At 56.6% G+C, this 19017-nt stretch overlaps 1 protein-coding gene across 18 annotated transcripts in view; it reads right to left on the bottom strand.

The window, feature by feature from the left end:
- PLEKHA6 (pleckstrin homology domain containing A6) overlaps window positions 1–19017 on the bottom strand; it is a 135842-nt gene that overhangs the window by 15724 nt on the left and 101101 nt on the right. For 10 of the 18 annotated variants that reach the window (XM_073217080.1, XM_073217085.1, XM_073217091.1 and 7 more), the window contains 11 exons: window positions 16325–16425; window positions 12754–12956; window positions 10726–11205; window positions 9070–9586; window positions 8543–8629; window positions 7422–7475; window positions 4247–4327; window positions 3346–3414; window positions 2085–2165; window positions 1661–1810; window positions 478–573 (listed from right to left, as the gene is read on the bottom strand). In XM_073217080.1, coding sequence (XP_073073181.1) covers window positions 478–573; window positions 1661–1810; window positions 2085–2165; window positions 3346–3414; window positions 4247–4327; window positions 7422–7475; window positions 8543–8629; window positions 9070–9586; window positions 10726–11205; window positions 12754–12956; window positions 16325–16425 — 1919 coding nt within the window. Of the gene's footprint in view, window positions 1–477; window positions 574–1660; window positions 1811–2084; window positions 2166–3345; window positions 3415–4246; window positions 4328–7421; window positions 7476–8542; window positions 8630–9069; window positions 9587–10725; window positions 11206–12753; window positions 12957–13404; window positions 16294–16324; window positions 16426–16535; window positions 16558–19017 lie in introns of those variants that run through there. The other 8 variants (XM_073217096.1, XM_073217082.1, XM_073217097.1 and 5 more) reach the window with 8 other exon arrangements.

The raw sequence follows: 19017 nt of genomic DNA, 5'->3' as shown, positions 1-19017 counted from the left end.
AAAGGACGGGGCGAGGAAAAGAACAAGAACTCCCCAAGACCAATGTGTGCAGCCTCCTGCCTCCAGGCAGAGAGTTTCTAGCTCATCCCAGGAAGTCAGGCCTCCTTCCTACCTTCAGATTCCCGGGTGGATTGCTCCTAGACTGCATATTCTCCTGATGTCATGAGATGGGTTTATACTTATTTTTTATGTATCTGTTAAGTCCTTTTAGTCATAAAACACCTTATGTCTGACCTGAGTCTCCCATGCTTCAGCTTTACTCTTCCTCTGTGATTTTTCTTTAAAGAAAAATCCACATTATCTTTATCCTGAAACTTAGACTTTTGAGGTGGCACTGAACCCTGCCTTTCGTCTCAGGATGAACGGCCTGTCGTAAGTCCCTAACATCCCTACAGCAAGAAAGGAAGCCTTTTGGGGGCCCCAAGGAGAAGGGGAGGCCCTAGGCCCGCCGAGGCTGCCTGCCCGGGGCCCCTTCACCTGGGAGTCCAGGCCAAGCTGCTCCCACAGCTCGTCGTGCAGGGCTGACACCTCTGACTCCAGGGTCTCGTACTCCGCAGTGCTGTTGGTCAGGGCCTGCGGGGGGCAGTGTATGGACAAAGAGTGCCGTCGCCAAAGCTTTCCCCTCATCCTGCCACGGGGCCCGGGGCCAGGATACCTGAGGTGGGGCCGGCCTGGGGAGGAGGGCCCAGGGGGACAGGAGGACAGGGCACAGGGCTGAGACACTCGGTTGACACACAAGAGAGCCTGCGTCTCTTCTCAAGAGGGGCAACAGCCCGGCCTACTGCACACCCAACCACGGAGGAAACCAAATGCCCCCCAGATGTGTGGATAGGCCAACAGGGAACCGCATCATCCCTGCCCTCCTTTCTCCCCAGAGTGGACGACAGGAAGTGGAGGGCCCAGGAAAAGAGCCAGAGGGGGTTTGCCCTCTGGAGGTTGGAGACCTTCCTCCTGCCTGGGCCCCATTTCCGGGGAGATGCCGGGGCAGCAGCATTTCTGCTGGTGCCCTGGTTTTCCAGGGGCCAGGAGTGGGCAGAGGTGGGTGGCAAAGCTGTTAGTGCAGCTGAGGATGTAAGTGGCCCTTGACCTCACACTGTCCAGAACGAATGCAGGTGCAGGAACAGTTTGTAGGAAACAGGTCGGTTTCCTTTACGAAGACTCTATGCAATGAGCAGGCTGGCCTTGCTGCCTGGACACCAGGCAGTGGGAAGGCCTTTGTTAATGCCCCTCCTGGGTGGCAGCACCCTGCTCTCGCCCTCAGAGGAGAGTCGGGACTAGGAAAGCACAATCTGGGAGGGTGGCTCTCCTGTCCAGGTGTTGACAGGAGTCGGGGGCAGGGGGCATGGGCTCCTGGGAACAGAAAGACGGTCTTCACCTTGGGAGACTCCCTAAGGACCCACTGGAGGGGAGATGTGTGTATCCTCTGAGGAAGGGAGTCGACGGCAGAGGGCAGAGGGCAGAGCGCCAGTGTTAAGCAACTGCATTCCCGTCCCCCTGGGGGTCCAATGCATGAAGGGTTGAGGGGATTGTGTGGCCTGGCCTCCTGGGCAGGGATGGGCCATAGGGGCAGGCAGCGTTTCTGAACAAGCAATCTTAGGAAAACTGGTGAAGGAACAAGCAGTCTTAGGAAAAACCGGCTCCCGCTGGGCCTTGGGACTACCGTGGTCGCCTGCGACAGCTCCCCCCGAATGTTGATGAGCTGGTTCTGCAGTGACTCCTTCTTGTGCAGCAGCTTCTCCGGGTAGGCAGGCTGGTTGCCAAACATCTCCAGTTCCTGGTGGGTCCCCATCAAGGCACTTTCCAGGCTCTCCTGAAGAACAGCAGGAGAATGGCCATGAGCTGCCTCTACATCCTTTCTGGGACTTCCAGCAGCAGAGGCCTGAGCCCTGCTGGTCACCCAGGAAGCTTGGGGAGGCTGTCCTCACGCCGGCGAAGGTGCTCAGAACCTCGGCAGTTCCAGAAAAGGGCAGGACAGAAGTTTCAGGGCGACAAAGCTTTGTCGGCTTAGGATGGAGATAGCAGCCCACACCTTCTCCATGCCGGGCCCAGTGTGTGCCCGTCCACGGCTGCCCCGTGGCTCTTACCTTCTCGGCCCGGAGCTGCTGTACCAGCCGGTCCTGCTCCCTCACCACCTTGTTCTGCTCACACAACTTGCCCAGCAGCTTCTGGGGTCCCAAGGGAGTAGGGGGAGGGGAAGGAGAGAGAAGGGAGTGAAGGACACAGTTTGATGAGACCTGGGAATTAGGTTGGCAGGGCCTGGCGTCTGGATACCAACTCCTTTCCCCCACTGAGGAGTCCTGGGCCTTCACCTAGACTTTGAAGGCTCCCGGGAACAGAAAGATGGTCTTCACCTTGGGAGACTTCCCAAGGGCCCACTGGGAGGGGAGATGTGTGTACCCTCTGAGGAAGGGAGTCGGCTGCAGAGGGCAGGGGGCTGAGGGCTGAGAACCAGTGTTAAGCTTCAGCATTCCCGTCCCCCTGGGGGGGGATCGTGTGGCCTGGCCTTCTCAGCCTCCCGGGCAGGGATGGATGGGAGGGGTAGGCAGGGCGTCTGAACAAGCAGTCTTAGGAAGACCTGTGAATGAGGTGACCTGGTTCCCCAGGCCCAGAGGACCGTGTTCTCCCTGCCCCCCTCCAGGGTCTCAGGATGGCGGATGCTGGAGTCTGATCCTGCCTGGATGGAAGCCTTCCCAGGCTTGCAGGGCCAGTGGCCACAGGGAGGAGGCAGATAGGGCCATACTTAGCTCCTGAGCTTTCCTGCTACCACATGTTTATTCATGCCATTCTTTAAATATCCTCTTGTCTCTTTTCTACTGAGCCAAATCTTTCCCTCCGAGCTTTTTAACTCCAAGGCCCAGCTCATGTATTTCATCCCTGACCTACAAACCCACCCCATCTCAGTGGCCTGCACTTCTGTAGAACCTGCTATCCCTCTATCCAGTCTGTGAATCACATGCTGCCAGATGCTGGTACCCAGCACCTCCCACTTCCCTGAGCTCTGTGGGCACGGGTGGGCCGTGTTCTTTTTCCCAGTCCCCTAGGGACGCTGCCACATTGGGCTCAGAGGAGACTGACCGATCTCCCTCCTAACAAAGTCTGTGTGCCTGTAACTAAGCCGATTCCACCGCTGTAGACAGGAGTGCCTGGAGCTCATGGAGAGACACAGCTGGGGCAGGAGGAGGGGGTAGGCAGAATATTGTCTGTGGTGAGAGAGGACGTGAGCAAACGTATGAAGAGCCACCAGCAGGGGAGATGGAGGGAGGGGGCCCCCCGCGGGGGACAGCGAGCATGAGGGTGGCCGCGGGAGGGCTGGGTGGACACAGGGGGTGGGAGAGCTGCTCTTACATCTGTATCTTGCTCGTTTAACTTGAAGGTGTGGAGGCTGTCCCGGAACACCTCTGGGTACGGAGGGACCTGCAGGAACATGAGGCCGGTTACCGCAGCAGGGGGCAGAGGGGCACGCTGGGGCTTGCTCCGTTCTTGCCAGAGACTGCCGTCCATCACCTCCGGTAGCTTCTGTTCCGGGGCCCTGAGCTGAGCTAATTTTCTGTCCCCTGGCTGGGCAGCTTGCATCTCAGTTGTCCTGGGCTGGCTCGGGAGATACAGGAGCTGCTCAGCTAGTGCTCTGTGTTCCTCTCCCCTAAGCTCACGGCTCTGCTGCCGAGAGGGCCTCTGGGGTGGCAGCCTGGGTGGTGACCACCATGAGAACAACAGTCAACCCCTGGGAGAACTGAATGAGCACCGGAAATACCTAAGAGGCACTGCCCCAGTAGGCTGGACACTGGTCACAGGGCTTGTGCCTAAACCGGACATGTGTCCGAGTCCAGCCAATGTCGCCTCCCCATGGTGACATAACTGGTAACCACAGCACATTCTGCACAAGCTTGGCATTGGGTGGCTCCATAGCACACCCCTCATACCCTCAACCCCAACATCTATTAAGAAGACATCAGATACGAAACAGACATCCCGGACACGAAGAAGCAGATCTGTGACCCCCGGCATGGCATGAGATGTTGGTGCTATTTCGATGGTTCGGGAAGTGGGTCTCGGGTTCACCCATGAACGTGAAGAATGGAGGGGACACAGCAGAACTAAGGGAGGGAGACCAGGCTGAGCCTGGGAGGTGAGGCCTGGCCAATGAGCAGGTGAGGCAGCGCAAGCCCCGCCCCAGAGGGGGTGACTCGGCCATGCGTGCAGCTGAAATGGTGCTGGCAGGAACCATGCTGCCAGGCAGAGGTCTTACTTGCATGAAGAGCTGGGCCCTGGGGGAAGAGTTTCCCACCATGCGGTTCACCATACTGATGAGAGTCTCACTCTCACTCATCTGCAGCAGAGGAAGGAACAGACGACGCCAACTCAGAGCCGCACAGAGACGTCTCCCCTACACCCCGCAGACATCTGCCTGTGCTCGCTCTCCAGGGGACAGCAAAGGGCCTCCAGCACCCTGCTCGGCCTCACCTACTGCACGCTGCTTGTGAACTCTCTCTCAGGACCAGCACTGAAGCTGCCCTTGAGGAAAGGCCACGGAAGGGAGCTGGGAGGTGGGGGGCCCGGGCTCACAGCTCTGCAGAGGCCCCGGCCCGTGACACATCTCCAGGGCACCTGAGCGGTGGGGTGTCACCCGCAATGTCAAAGGTTGTCACCACCTTGCGCCAGCTCTCATTGCTCACACTGCTTGGGTTAGAGACTGCACAGGTGGCTGGAAAGGCCATTCTCCCCGCAAATTTGAACTAAATGAAACCGCTGAAAGAGAAGGCCTGGGACCTGCTCTTTGGATGCGCCTTCACAAACAGAGAGGCACGGGACTCTCTCCCGACCCCTGGCCACCTCTTAGCTCTAGAGTAGAAGGGACTGCTAAACACGGTTTCCAGAGCTGGGCTGGTAGCATCATGCTGAATTCTGATGGCACCAGGGAGCACAAAAGGGGGCCCAAACGAGCAAGCCACGTTAAAGGGACACCGTACTGGAGCACTGCTCTCCCAACCTTTATGTTGGGACTTTATGTTTCAAAGCTCATTAGGAACATGGGTGGGGGGTGCGGAGGTTATCTGCCAAATGAAAAAAGAGAGAGAGAGAGAGAGAAGGAAGGGTGAAGGAAAGGGGAAGAGAGAGGGGACAAGCCAACCAGATCAACCAGAAACGCCATCACTTCCCCCACTGGCGACAGCATCAGAATGTTTTAGGGAGTGTCCTTGGCTGTGTCCCTTTAACTCAATGGGCCTACAGGCGAAGGCAGCTGAAGACGGAGGGAATTGTACAGGAAAAGCTTTTGGGGGAGGAGAAGCGAGTGAGGGAAGGGACAGAGCCACCTTAGGGCAGATCTTCAGGGTCACAGTTTGGGGACCCCCACCCCCACCCCCTTTGCCCCTGTCTTCCTAGTCTGCGTGGGACCCACATGTATTTCCTTCTTACCCCTGTTTAGGTAGCAGCCCAAATGCAGCCTTGCTTCTGTGTGATGTCGCAAAGTCGTCTGTGGGCTACAAAGGGCAGCTATACAATGTCCATTTTATAACTGAGAAGCAAAGACCCAGAGAGACTAGGTGACATTTCCAAGGTCAAAAAAAAGGAAATTCTTATAAATGGCAGAGCTGGAACTCGACTTCAGTGTCTGACTCTACATTCTGGACTCATCATATCAAACTGCCTTTTAAGAATATTAGCCTTTATCTAGGAGGAGGTCTTCCAAAAGGTAATTTCTGAAGCCCCCCCAACCTTGGGGCCCACCTGCTCTGAGGGCAGAAGCCCCAGGAAGGGGTCCTGAATGCTCGGATAGCCAAGCACTGGGGCTGGGCCACCAGGAGGAGAGGCTGCCCAAGATCCTGGGAGGCACTGAGCTCTGCTCCCCGCGACTCCACGGCACTACGGAGCCTGCTTTCTGCTGGCGTAACCCAGGATCTCCCGGTCCTAGTCTGGGTTGGCACGCTGGGGCGCATCCCCACACGGCCTGGCATGCTCATGAGGGGGACGCCATGTGCTGCTTCTGGAACTAAGTGCCATCTCCTTGAGGGTCGGGGGCTGTCCTGCTGACTACACTGCGGACACCAGTGCTGCCAGTCTTCGCATGAAGATGATGTCACTGAGACATGGAGGCCCTGTGAGACGAAGGGCACGTGGCAAGTGGTTTATGACTAGAAGCACCAACAGCCGCAACTCTATCCTCTGATTTTAAGCTTCTGGTTCTTTCTGCAGCTTTGAGAGCACAAAATCATCCTGACGAGGTTTGACTCCAGCTGCTTCATGTATTAGATGTTTCCTCAGCTGTAAACCGGGCTGAAAGCTCAGAGTCACATTCCAAGCTCTGCCATTCACTGGCTGTGCGTCCTTGACGGGTAATTTAACCTTGGGCTTTAGTTTTGTCAGATATAAAATGGGGATAACAACAGTATCCACCCTGCGGGGTTGTCATAAATTAAATGAGTTAGGATCTGTACAGTGCTTAGAATAATATGGGGCACAGAGAAAGGACCCAATTATGGTAGCCCTTGCCATTATCATTATATGTTATTACTACCACTACTACTATTAGTAGTATTTCTACCACCCCAGGCTACCTCCACAGCACAATGCTGTGTATGTGCAGGTCCCCTATGATTTATAGCACAGACCTGAACAGAAGAGGACGTGCTCATGTAAATGCCTAACGTACTGACCCCTGGCAGGTCTACACCTGGTTGAGTATCACAGTCTCCTTAGCCTTGAAAGGCTCTGTAGCCAATAGTTAGAGCCTGGAGCCAGGAGCCTAGGCAGACAATTGCTTCCATCATGGGGGGACACTCACTGACCCTCCTGTAAACCTGAATGGACAACACTCCCCCTGTCCACCGCACTGATGTCTCAGGAAAAGGAGCCGTGTATGCAAAAGACCTCTGTGGAGGAACTAATAAATATACTGAATGAATATAAACTTTAAAAATCATCTTAGAGCAGGTCTGTAGTCCTGTTTACAAACATTCTGAGGTTTAACCACAATCTGCAGAAGACGATGAAATAATTACCCACATTTGGGCTGAACTAAACTTCTAGCACTTTTGGCCCAAGCACTGAGAGAGCTTATCGCCCTCTCCTTCCTCCCTTTAGAGTCTCTGCCTCTCTCCGCAGCAGAAATGCAGATTCCCGCCTGCCCCCTGCCCCACCAGCTCCCAGGGGCAGTTCCATCGAGGTGGAAACCCAGAGGAGGTGGCACTGATTATTCATGAGGTCACTCATTATTCTCCTTTCCCCAGGAAACTCCCAGCTGCCCTAAAGGGCTTTGAAGAGAAGGCGTATGAAAGCAGCAAACCAAAATATCAGCCACTTTGTTGTGCCCTGGTTGTGTCAACAAAGGTTGTCAGATGGATGGAAGATGAGGAGGTGGGGAGGAGTGGGGAGACAGAGACAGAAGGGCAGGAGGATGGTGAGGGGGCACCAGCTCTGCCTACCTGCTGATCCAAATACTCTAGGTTTCTTTGCAACTGAAGGTCTAAAAGTTCATCCTACCCGGAGCCCGAGGCCCAACGGCAACACAAACAAACAGGAACACGACAAAAGAAAACAATAAAAAGGAAGCAAAGCAGTTAAGAAAGAGCTGGGCAAGGACAAAGAGTGGCCGCTCTCTGCCCTCGAGGAGCTCTGGGGAAGGGAGGGGGTGGGGAGGCAGGCAGGCAGGGAAGGTGCCTACCGAGCACACCCAGCCGGGCAGGGAGGGGCATACCAGGGCCCGACTCCCTGCACCTAGGTTGGCCTGGCCCTGTCCCAGGAGAGGGAAGCATTGGTGAAACGAGCTAGTTAGCACTTCTAGCAGCTCTGAGTTTTCTGGAAAAATCCCTTGTTCCTGGATGGGTGCCTGCGCTGTGTGTTAAGCCTACAGAGTCTGGACCTGGCAGGGGAGCATGGGAGAAAAGGGAAGGAGGGGGCCCGACAGCTCTCCCCGCCTGGCAGGCCGCCTCCACCCAGCCTCCTGGGGCTTTTTCTGGAGAGGGGTCAGTCACCGGGGACACGGATTCTGCCCGTTGGTTCCAGCAGTGCTCCCCAGGCCTCCTAGCGGAGCATCTGATCTAGTTCTCCAGATGGAGATAAAAATTCTCAGGACTCCAGGAAGACACACAAATAGAAAGAGGAGGGAAAAGGAGGGGACACAAGTGGAATATCTTTTCTTCCTCATCCTACCACTTGTTTCTTTCCCCAAAAGTTGCGTTCTAGACAAGGTCAGACTGGATGCGACAAAGACTAGAAAACCAGGCCTGTTGTTGGGAGCTCTAGCCTGACTTTTCTTCCCAGCCTACAACCTAAGCCCCTTTTCCAGGCCCCTCCATGTGCCGCCCGGGAGAGTTGTTCTGAAGTCGAGAGGACTGGGACATGACATGCTTCCAGATCTTGGCCCTACCCCTCTGGCCTGTGTCACAGAGGAGAAGGGCTGACTGGCACCCTGTGTTGGGGTTAGAGTCCTGGCTGGGAGGGAGGAGGTATCCAGAGGCTGCCAGAAGCCAGACGGGCCAGGCATTGGGCACAGAGCATCCCTGGAGAGGCCCTGAGGGGGAGAGGAGTGGGAGAGAGAACGTACCATCTTATCGTGGACCGTGGGGGATGGTGGGTAGTTGTAGGGGAACAGCCCTGCAGGGACTGGCCGCCTGTCTCCCAGGTAATCATACTGGAAGAGAAAGGGGATTGGAGAGGTGAGAGGGTTGGGCTGGGACATGTACTTCCCCACCAGCTGAAGTTCAAGGTTAGGGATGTCTGTATCCTGTCCCAGAGCAGATTCCAAACCAAGACAGGCCGCATTGATCCACTGCAGTATCTTCCAATGATCTGCCCAAGTCCTCAAGATTTGAAAAGATAGAACCCTCCTTGCCCTTTTGTACAGAAGTAGGGCTCCTGGCATAGCTGGGAGGGGCACAGAGAGGGCTCCTATTCAAGGGGCAGTAATCCCCCAAGGCGGTTCTTCTATGGGCAGACCCACAGGGCCAGTGGCTCCCTGGGGCAGCACTGCCCGTCCTGCAACATAGCCCAGCCTCGTGTGTCCCAGATGGTCTTGGGTTTCGGTGGGGGGGCCTCAGGGGATGAGGAAGAAGGGGCAGGTTGGTGGCTCACCTTGGGGGAGCTGATGGACCGCCTCATCACATAGGCAGCGGGGTCAGCATAGATGTCCTCACTTCGAGGTGGCAGCCGCTCAAAACGGGCACTGGGTGAGCGGGCGGGGGAGTAAATATGGGCACGGCTGTAGGAGCCCTGGCTGGGAGAGCGGGGCACAGAGTGGGAACGGGGCTGCAAGGACAGGCGGCGCAGGGAGCTGGAGGTGGCGTCCAGCTCATCGTAATAGATTGGCTGCCGGGCCTGGCTGGGGATCCAGACGGGGCCGTCCTGCCGCCCGTAGCCTGCCGGCTCCTTCCACTCTCGCAGCTGGAAAGCAGGGCCGCCTCCGTTGCGGAAGGAGTGGCGCTTGTCGTCCAGGGCCCAAGGTGGGCTGAGCCGATCGTAGGCCGGCATTGAGCAGATGCTGTCTGGCCGCACCCCTGCTGGGTAGTACTGGTAATCATCGGGGTACTGGGAGGAGTAGGGGCCATAATACTCAGGGACCCTGCGGGACATGGGGTAGAACCTAGAGGGACTGAGAGAGAGAGGACATTTTAAGGAAGCCAGACCACATGGGCACATCCTCACTCGCCCCTGCATCCCAGCAACCTCGCCAGCCCAGGGGCCACACTGGCTGCACTGGGCCTTGTTTCCAGCAGTTCTCAAAAGACACCGTCCACGAAGCTCCCTCCCTCTACCCACTCCCTGAGGCCAGAAATTTCACCTTGGAAGCTTCCATCTTTGTCTCTTTAAAACGAAATACCCCTGGGAGAAACTTTAAGCCTAGTTAGCCATCGCTATCTCAGCATGAACCAATGTATCAGACCCTTTGCAGAGAGGGGACTGGTGTAAAGGCAGAAAGACGGAGCACCCGGCCCTGGAGGAGGGCCGGCGGTGGGCCCGAAGGGCGGCCTCCCTGATTCTATCACCTTGTCAGGGATGGAACCAGCAGGGTCCCGGCCTCAGCCCAAGTGAGGGGCTCTCCCCAGCACAGCAGCAGTGCGCAGCCCTCCTGGGGGGGTTGCCTACAGTCTCCAGAGCTGCCCAGACCTCAGGCCCCTACGGAAGGAGTGGCAGTCCCACCTGCCTTCGTGGGTCATCCCAATAAAAGTGCAAATGGCTGAAAGACAGACCCTAGGTGAACAGTGAACTGGTCCAGAGGGCAGAGCTAGGAATGATGAGCGGCAACATTTTGTATGTTAATTTTCTTTTTAAAAAATTACACGTAAATAATGGCTTTCAAACAATTAGAGCTCTTCAGAAATGGAGTGAGTTGGCTTGGCAGTTAGTGAGTCTCAGGTTGGTAGGGACACTGGAACAGAGGATATCACCAGAGGGACAGAAGCACAGACATGTGTCTGGCTGGAAGGGCTCGAAGGCCCCCCGCAGTGACTGCCAGGTTTCCTGGGCCACCCAACATCCTCGTGGAGAGGCGCTGGCTGCTCTGTCCCTTCCTCTGGGCGGGGCAGACGGAGAGAGCAAGAATTAGGGGTCAAATACTATTGGGGGGCCATGGGCAGTTAAGGATTTGGACAAGCTGGGAATCCTGGGGTTCCTTGGTTTCCCAACTCAGCCTGGCCTCCAGAAAGTTTCCCCCAGGGGTGTCTCCCATGCTGGCGCCCCGGCCTCGCCCATCTCCATCTGGCTCCACCCCCAGCCCCTCCCAGGCCTCACCTCCGGAGGTCCTCGGGTGGGGGCGCCCCTCGGCGCAGGTTCACCCACTGCTGAAGCTGGTCCATGGAGCTCTTGCGCTGGGCGATCTTGTCTGGGTTGGCTCGTGGGGGGACACCCCGCTGGTGTCCCCCGCTCTCGGATTCTGGAGGCGGGAAAGCTGTGCTCCCTGGCCGGCCCGGGGAGCCACACTGCCAGCCATTGGGCTGGGCAGGCTGCTCCCTACCCCCTGGGACCCTCGGGCCCTCAGGGTAAGGGCTGCCTGGCTCCGAGGCTGGTTCCAATCCAGCTTGGACACCATTGGCTTTCACCAGAGGCTCGCTCTTGACTTCGGGCCTCTCGGGCCTCCTCTCTGCCTTCTCGCAGCCTCGGCCATCCCCCTCCCCTCGGGTCTTGGCCTCCGGTTCCGGCTTGGAGAGGCTGTTGTGGGACGGTTGGTGGTGTTTGCTGGGGGGGATGTTCTCTGAGTCCAGCTTCTCGTGGCTGCAAGGCACCAAGGGAGATGTTGTAAGTGACCCCAGCCCACATGGAGCTGCGTGGAGGGCAGCAGAACGGGAGGGAGAAGAGCGGAGGCTGGGTAGGTAGGTGGCCATGGAAACAGGACTCGGTAAATTACAATTGTTTCCTAAATCCCCCCATTTTGTCTTCTGGCTCCACTTACGGGAAATTACTGCAAAACAGAGTCGAGCCGTGCCTGCACGTCCTGTGCTCGTTTTGTCCCCCAGGTCTTCTCCGCGGTCACCCTCTGCTCCCTTCCGCTGACTTGCCTCGAGGGCAACCTTGAAGCTACGGTCAAGACTAACCTCACCCAGACTCTGTCTCCTCTGTCGTCCGTCCCTGATCCAGACCCCCAAACTTGGTGTCTATTATACCAAAGCCTCTACCATAGACCCTCCTTGGTGTCCCAGCTATAGAGGCCTGGCACAGGGCGGCCCTCTCTCCAGGAGGAAGTTGGTTAACTTCCACAGTCCTCGGGCTCCTGGTCTGCAGGATGGACGTGACAACACTCCCTTTACAGGGCTGCTTGAGATAGAGCCCGGCACGCGCCAGGAGCCAAAGCTGCTCCTCACGTACCCGGGCATAGAAGCATGCTGGTCCCCTTCTCCCAAACACGTTTCTCAGGTGCTGACTACAACATACGCCCCAGAGGCAGGAGCGTGTCTAACGTTTTTCTCCTTTGCTTTCCTAGTGCCCAAATATAGTGAATTACACATTTCCATTTACAGTAAAAACTTAAGAAATGAATGAGCGAACTTCTGGAAGTACGCCCCTTGGTTGGAGCAAAGATGGAGTCTTGTGACAGGGCTCTCCCTCACAGCTTCCCAAATTCAACACATGCAAGCATCCCTGTTGAGACATTGCTTGGTAAACGCCTCTAAGACGTGCAAATACACTGGAGTCTGTACTGTGAGACCTGCTTCCTCTGGATCCCAATTAACATCTAACTCAAGACTCAGTCCCTGGGTCAAGCAGAGGCAGGCAGATGACAGTGGGTGACAGGAGTGGCCACATAGTGAGTGTTCACTGCATGGCAAGCCTTTTACACATACCGTTAGTCCTCACGACAGCCAGGGAGGTAGGGTTTTAACTGCTGTCTTTGAGAAGAGGAAACCCGGGTTCAGAGAGGTTGTACTTACACTGAGGTCCACCATGGGCAAGAGGCCCAGTCGGGGTTCAAACCTGAGCTCTTCTTCCTCCAAAGGCCACGTGTTTAACATGTACAGCCAAGAAATAATGAGCACTTGACTCTGGCCTTTGGCTCCTGGCCAGGCCCTGACAGCACCTGGCTTCTCTCTTGGCCTCCAGCAGCTCAGAGAGAAGAGGAGGGACCGGTTGAGGGAAGAGAGGTCATAGGCTCTGAAAACGCTTAGCCAGGACGCTTGCTGGGTTGCAAGGAGCTGTTTCCCATGTTTGCATGTTCTCGGGGGTTCCAGCCAACATGCTGGGCTCAGCGATGGCACAGAGCCAGGTGCTTCCCCACCTCCTTTCTCTGGCACTGCCCTCGCCTCTGCTCAGAACCCCGGCACTCACTTTTGACGCATGGCTTGGGGCACCGACTTCTGGGCTGGAGGGATCTGTACTCGGGCAGCCGCCCCCATGGCCTGGATCCAGGCCTCCTGCTCCTCGGGGCTCTCGGCACTGAAGAAGTAGGTGCGGACCCCAGCATGCTCGGCCTGTGGGGAGAGGCAGTGCGTGGAGCCGGCCCCGGCCTCATCCACCCAGCACACAGTCACCTGTAGGGAGAAGACACCCGCACCCACAGAACGGACGGTCAGGCAGACCACTCCCTTGACCTGCAGTTCTTTTCCCCACATGGAGCTCAGGAGCCAGAGAGGAGTGTGCCCAACTGCACCAGCTGGCATCTGGGCATCTGCCCTGGCTAGCTCTCTGGACACCACTAGGCAGCCCAATAGCCAGGTAAGCTTCCCTGCCCAACTTGAGGTGATTATAAGCAGGAGGGACAATTACAAGGCCCACTGACCCATCGAGTTCCATCTTTGATTTGAAGGGCAATTATCCAATGTCTGGGAGAGATGTACCCCCCCACCCGGAGCACATGCTAGTCTCAGCCCCAGCGTGGCCTCTAAGACGCTAGCACTGTATCTTCCTTGCAGAGAGATGGCTAGGCCTCTGTCTCCATGGGCATGCAAGGGGCAGGCACAGACAGTCAGAGCACGCTACCTAGTTGGTGGCCGGGAGCAGGCGCAGCAGGCGGGAACCCAGGAGAAAGCTCCTGTCCAGAGGAGGGGTCCTCACGCAGTCAGAAGAAGAAGCAGAGAACAGGTCAACCAAACACCAGAGGGAGAGACAGAGACGACGTGGCAGTAATGTTGGGGAGCAGAGGGAAGTGGGGAGCCATACAGACTATCCGTTCTCCTCGGGGCCACCATCAGGAAGACAGCACCCAGCAGGCTCAGTTCAGCCCACCAAGAGGACAGAGGGGAGAGCTTGTGCCAAGGGAGTTTGGGCTGGTGGTGGAGAGAGCCCAGGGCATCTCTGCTCTGTCCCTGACCAGCTCTGCAGTGACAAACAGCATTTCTTTTGCTGTGGCCTTAATTGATGTATCTGTTTAATGGGGCAGTATCTACCTGGTGAAAGTCAAGGTTTTTAGGCCATCGAGAAGAGATTCTCCCGCACTAGGTTCTTCCTAGCATCTCAGCATCCCCCCAGGGGAGACCTTCAGTCTCCCAGCAAAAGCAGGTGGCCCTGTTTATCCCACTCAACGCAAGAGGTCCGCAAGTGACTACGAGTCTCAGATGTGAGCCTCATTTTGGCTTCTGATGTTTTGGATGCTAAAATCTCGGTCTCTGGGGGTTGGCAGGAGAGAAGACAGGGCTCCTCTGACCAAGCCCTAGGGCTCACGTGAAATCCACAATGTCCAGATGCTTCTCCAGCCAGACCGCCAGCACCCCGCAGCGCCTGACCCCAGCACAAGATTCTTCCTGGCAGGAGCCCTAACCCAGGGAGGGTGTGTCCACCTCGCCCAGGGCAGAGGGCCTCCTTGCTCTGGATATGCCAGTCCCCAGCCCCCACAGGGGGCCCAGCACGTGGGCAGAGGCAGGGAGGTACCAAAGAGAATCCAGCAAAGCTGTAAGGGGCACTCCGGGGGTGGGGGTGGAAACAGTGATATGGACACCAGGGGCCCAGGCAAGCCCTCTGGAGTGGAAAATGTGGGGTTTCTGTAGAGAGACACAGGTGGGCCTTGTGGCTGGCAGGAGTGGGCAGCAGATAAATGAATTTGCTAAGCACCTAGCGAGCGTCCTGTGCATGCAGAGCTCTGCTCTGGGCACCAGTCAAGGAAACAGAGACATGTGTTTTGTAGTTGAAGAGCTCACAGACAAGCTGGAGGACAAGACACGTCCACAGGGAAACCAGGAGGGCATGACAGCACAGAACACCTGCTCGCTAGAGGACAAAGGCAGAGGACCTGGGAGCCGGGCCGCGACGGGGAGCTGGGAGGGGACGCCAGCCTGGACAATCAGAGGGGGCCAGAGGATGGAGGGCGGTGCCTCAATGGGGTGAAGTCCCCTGTGCCCCCAGGGGGCTGGGTTAGGAGGAGGTTAAGGTATTCCACAGTAGGCTGGGCAGGCACGGTGTCTGGCTCATTATTAGCCATCCAAGGGTTTCGCTTGGTGGCCCAGCAGGACCAGCCTCCCATCTGTCTCAGTTCTCCCTTCCCTGGGGAAGGAAGGGCCACTCAATAACCAATGAGAACCTTTTGCGGGCCACTGAGCAGAGCCCTCAGAAGTGGGTTTTAAAGAGGGGAGGGGAGGAAAAGGAGGAGAAGGGCTGGTGGTCCGGAGACCTGGGGGTTTGGGTGGAGGTGTGTGACCATCATTCGGGACATTGATCCAACACCTGCTGCTGGCAGAGCTCTGAGCGGGAGCATGTTTCTGTGCACAGGTCTGGCAGGGTGAGTGGGACGGGCTGTTTGAGTGTGTGTGTGTCGGGGGGTGTCTGCATCTAGCAGGACTGTTTGTGGTTGGTTAAACAGCGTGTTCCCATCTCCCCAGCTAGAACCTGGCTCCCTGGAGCCAATTTCCTTAATTGTTCATTCTGTTCACACCTCTGGCAGACAGGACCCCGGGAGTTGGGAAACTAATTATGTGCCAAAGAAGTCCTTCCCTTTTCCCACAGCAGCTCTGCACTCTCTGTATGCTGCACACCTCTTTCCTGTGGCCTGGCCACCGGTCTGAAGGACATAAGGAGGCAGCATCTCCGAGGCCCTGCAGGCGCAGGCCCTGAGCTGGTGTGAGCTGCCGCCGGTCCTACCATCTCCCTCCATAGCTCTAGGTTTTCAGGGTCTTGGAGAGCAATTCTCAATTTGGGGAAAGAGGGCGTTGTACTAACAAAATACGATACCATAATTTTATATTTTCACAGGGAAAAAGAAGCCATGGTCCTTGCATCATAAAATATAAAAAGGGCATGGGATTTTTATCATTTGTAATGGGTCATGAATTTTTTTAATGTGGAAAAACACTGGCCGTGGCTGAGCCAGCTGCAGGGGCATCTTTCATGTGTGGACCCCCCAGGGGTTTGGAAGGACTGAGGCTGAGCAGGCAGGCAGGTGGGGGCATCTTCCTGGGCCCTTTCTGTCAAGCTGTTGTCTAATGAGGTTTGCATTTCTTGATTGTAATGAAATTCAACTCCTGATTTTCTCTAAAGATTGAAATCTGAGTACTTTTAATGGGTGGGGTCTGGTGTCCTAGGTCCAAGGAGGGAAGGAACCTCACCAGCCCACAGCTCTTGCCTCTGGTGGGAGGGATTTCCAGGTGCCAGGGCCCAGGCCACTGGGCAGAGGGTCTGTGGGCTCTGGATATAACTATTTTTCCCCCTAGGAAAAGCCAAGGCACATTTCTACTGGCTCAACCTGGCAAAAAGTACCTGCCCAACTCCTGAGAAAAGAGAAGGGGGCGCTGGCACAGCCTCACCTCAGTCTGACAACAGCCTGCACTGAGTCCAGGGGCCCCTGCCTACTGCTCACTCCGCCACCACTTGGCATTCCCTCGGAGGTGCTCCAGATCCTTCTGCATCCCCACATGTTCTAGAAGAGCAGGCCTCCCTCCCCCGCCTGACCTGGGAGAGGACGGCCACTGACCTTAAAGGTGTGCTTTCGGCTAATGTTGTCTGAGGGCTGCACCGCAGCCACGCGGAAGCTCAGGAGAGGGATGCTGCCCAGGATGTTCTCCTCCTTCTCATCTGTAGGTAAACAGAGGCACAGGTGAGATGTGTGTGTGTGCGTGCAGGGGGTGGGGAGAGGAGCATATCAGCCCTCTCGTGAGAAATAGCAATAAGTGTTTGCTGCTCACCTACCATGGGCCAGGCACTCAGGGCCACCGCACAACCACCCCGGGTGTGCTACGCAGCGGGCCGACAGGCAGAGGCCCTGCCGCTGGAGAGCAGACACCGTCTGGACACTGGGACCACAGAGGTGAATGAGAGTGGGGTAGTTCCCCTCACTCAGGGAGCCTACATCCTAGCGCACAAGTAAATGGCAGCTAATGTTTTGGGGTGTTCGCTATACATTGGGCACTGTTCTAAGTTAAATGCCTGAACAGATTGAACTTTCCCAACAATCCTGTAAATAGGGACTGTTATTACCCCATTTTATAGGTAAGGAGGTCTTGAGACACAGAGGGCTTAAGTAACTCATCCAAGGTTACATAAGTAGGAAGTGGTGGCCTGGTCTTTGCACCCAAGAGGCTGACTCCCAAGCTAGCATTCCTTTTTTTTTTAAATGAAGGCATCACTGATTTACAATCTTATGATGGTTTCACATGAGCAACACCGTGATTTCAACACTCACCCATATTATCAAGTCCCCCCCCCATTGTAATCACTGTCCATCAGCGTAGTAAGAAGCTACAGAGTCACTGCTTGTCTTCCCCATGACCTACCTATATTATAAGTGCTAATCATAATGCCCTAATCCCCTCCCTCTTCCCCCCACACCCCCCTCCACACCCCCTTCACTCTGGTAACCGCTGATCCCTTCTCAGAGTCTGAGAGTCTGCCAAGCTAGCATTCCTAACCACTCTGCTTCCCTTGGTGCGGCCCCAAACAAGACGGTTCCATCAGTAGTCCATGCAGCCCGCTCGTGAGAGGATAGGGCAGGGCCGAGCGGACAGTCCCTCCTTGGGCTCCGGCCCCTCTGGGTGACTGTTCCTAAGGTCCTCTCGGGCACCTGGATGCTTCCTTTGGCCTCTCCTGACATTCACCCCTCCTCTTTATAGTCCCTGTTTCTCTACAGGAAAACAGCTGCCTACACGGCCTCCTGGCCCTCTGGGCTCCGGGGATCAGGCTGACAACCAGGCTGCTGTGCGATTCATCCTGCATCTCCAAGGGAGCCTGAGGGGTTAGCTTGGCGGGTCCCCAGCTATCAGCAGGAGGCCAGAGAGGGCGAGGGCGCTCTGTGGACAGGGGAGGGGCAACTACGAGGCCTTGGTGAGACCCTCCCCTTTTCCCTGGGACAGTTCACTCCCCCCACTGGAGACCCTGTCAAACCCTCAGTTAGGGTTCAGAAGAACACTGCCGACTGTAAACTCCGCCAACCCCCCTTCTCCTCTGAGTCATCGCCTGCATGAGGTACTTGACTTAGGGTCCAGCTTCCTGTGCGGACCGCAGCACGGTGCCCAGAGGAAGGGCTGGGCCGAAGGATCAGGAGGGACCCGGGCCCTGCTTCGGGCAAGCAGAGGCCGCCATCCTCTGCAGGGGTCAGGCCCCCTGGTTGGCGGTGTTTAGGGGGTCTTCTGAGAAGACCTTGCAGCGGACAATGGCCCCATCACAGGCCCCTGGAGCCCACGGCTTTTGGAGGGTCCACCCTCGTGCACGTCCCACAGTCTCTCCTACAGAGGGCCTGGCCTTCCTGCAGCCGCATCCACACTCGGGCTCCGGGGGGTCCACCAGCCCAGGGGCCAGCACTGGGGGCCTGGCCTGGGCACATTCTTCTCTCCCAAGCTTGGGGTTTCCTCTGTGACTGGACCCCGTATACACGGACCCTTCCTGATTTTTCTCTCTGGGGATCAGGTGGCAACAACTTAGGCTCAGGGGCAGCAGTGTTCTGGAGGGTCAGCTGGTACAACTTTTGTCAAGGTTAATGATTCACTGAGTTGTTCCCAGAAGGCCTGGAAAAATCAGGGTTCTGCCATTCCTGCAGCGTGGAGGAAGGGAAAGTACCTCTCCTGCTACAAAGCCAGCCTACCTGGTCCTCTAGTGGCTCTGCACCAGCACCACAGGACCATCACTGTCACCACCCCTTGTGAGCTCCCTGGCGCCCCCCGTGACGTAAGCTGCTGTAAATGTTAAAAATACCTTCCTGGAGGCGGCTGAACCAAAGTGGCCAGAGCTTTGTCCTCTGTGCCCCTTTATTTTGAGAGGGTAGGAAGTGAGTGTCAGGGCGGAGGGAGGGTAGAAACTGGGGGATGTTTGGTTATTGGACACGGATTGAGAACCTGTTACGAGCCACACACTCGTTTTAGGTGCATAGGTCCAGCAGTGAACATAGCAGGCCGGACCGCCGCCTTCTTCCCCAACTGGGTCAGGCTGTCCGGTGAGCCCAGAGGCAGCTCCACAGACCAGCTCCAATTAGCAGGTGGTCTGCTACGGGGGACTAGGGACCTTCCTCTTCTCCCTCCTTTTGGCCCCCATTCCACCCCCTGCGAACCTCACCGTCAGTCACATGAATGTCCCTTTTGCCCATGGAATCACCAGTCAGGGCTCTGCACTCTGCCTGGAACCTGGCAAGGCCTTGGTAAATATTGTTGAATGCCATGTGAGTGTGGGGGTGAGCAA

Source organism: Manis javanica, chromosome 11 (assembly GCF_040802235.1).
Source record: "Manis javanica isolate MJ-LG chromosome 11, MJ_LKY, whole genome shotgun sequence".
Classification (NCBI taxonomy): Eukaryota; Metazoa; Chordata; class Mammalia; order Pholidota; family Manidae; genus Manis; species Manis javanica.
This window is presented reverse-complemented; position numbering and strand designations above follow the sequence as displayed.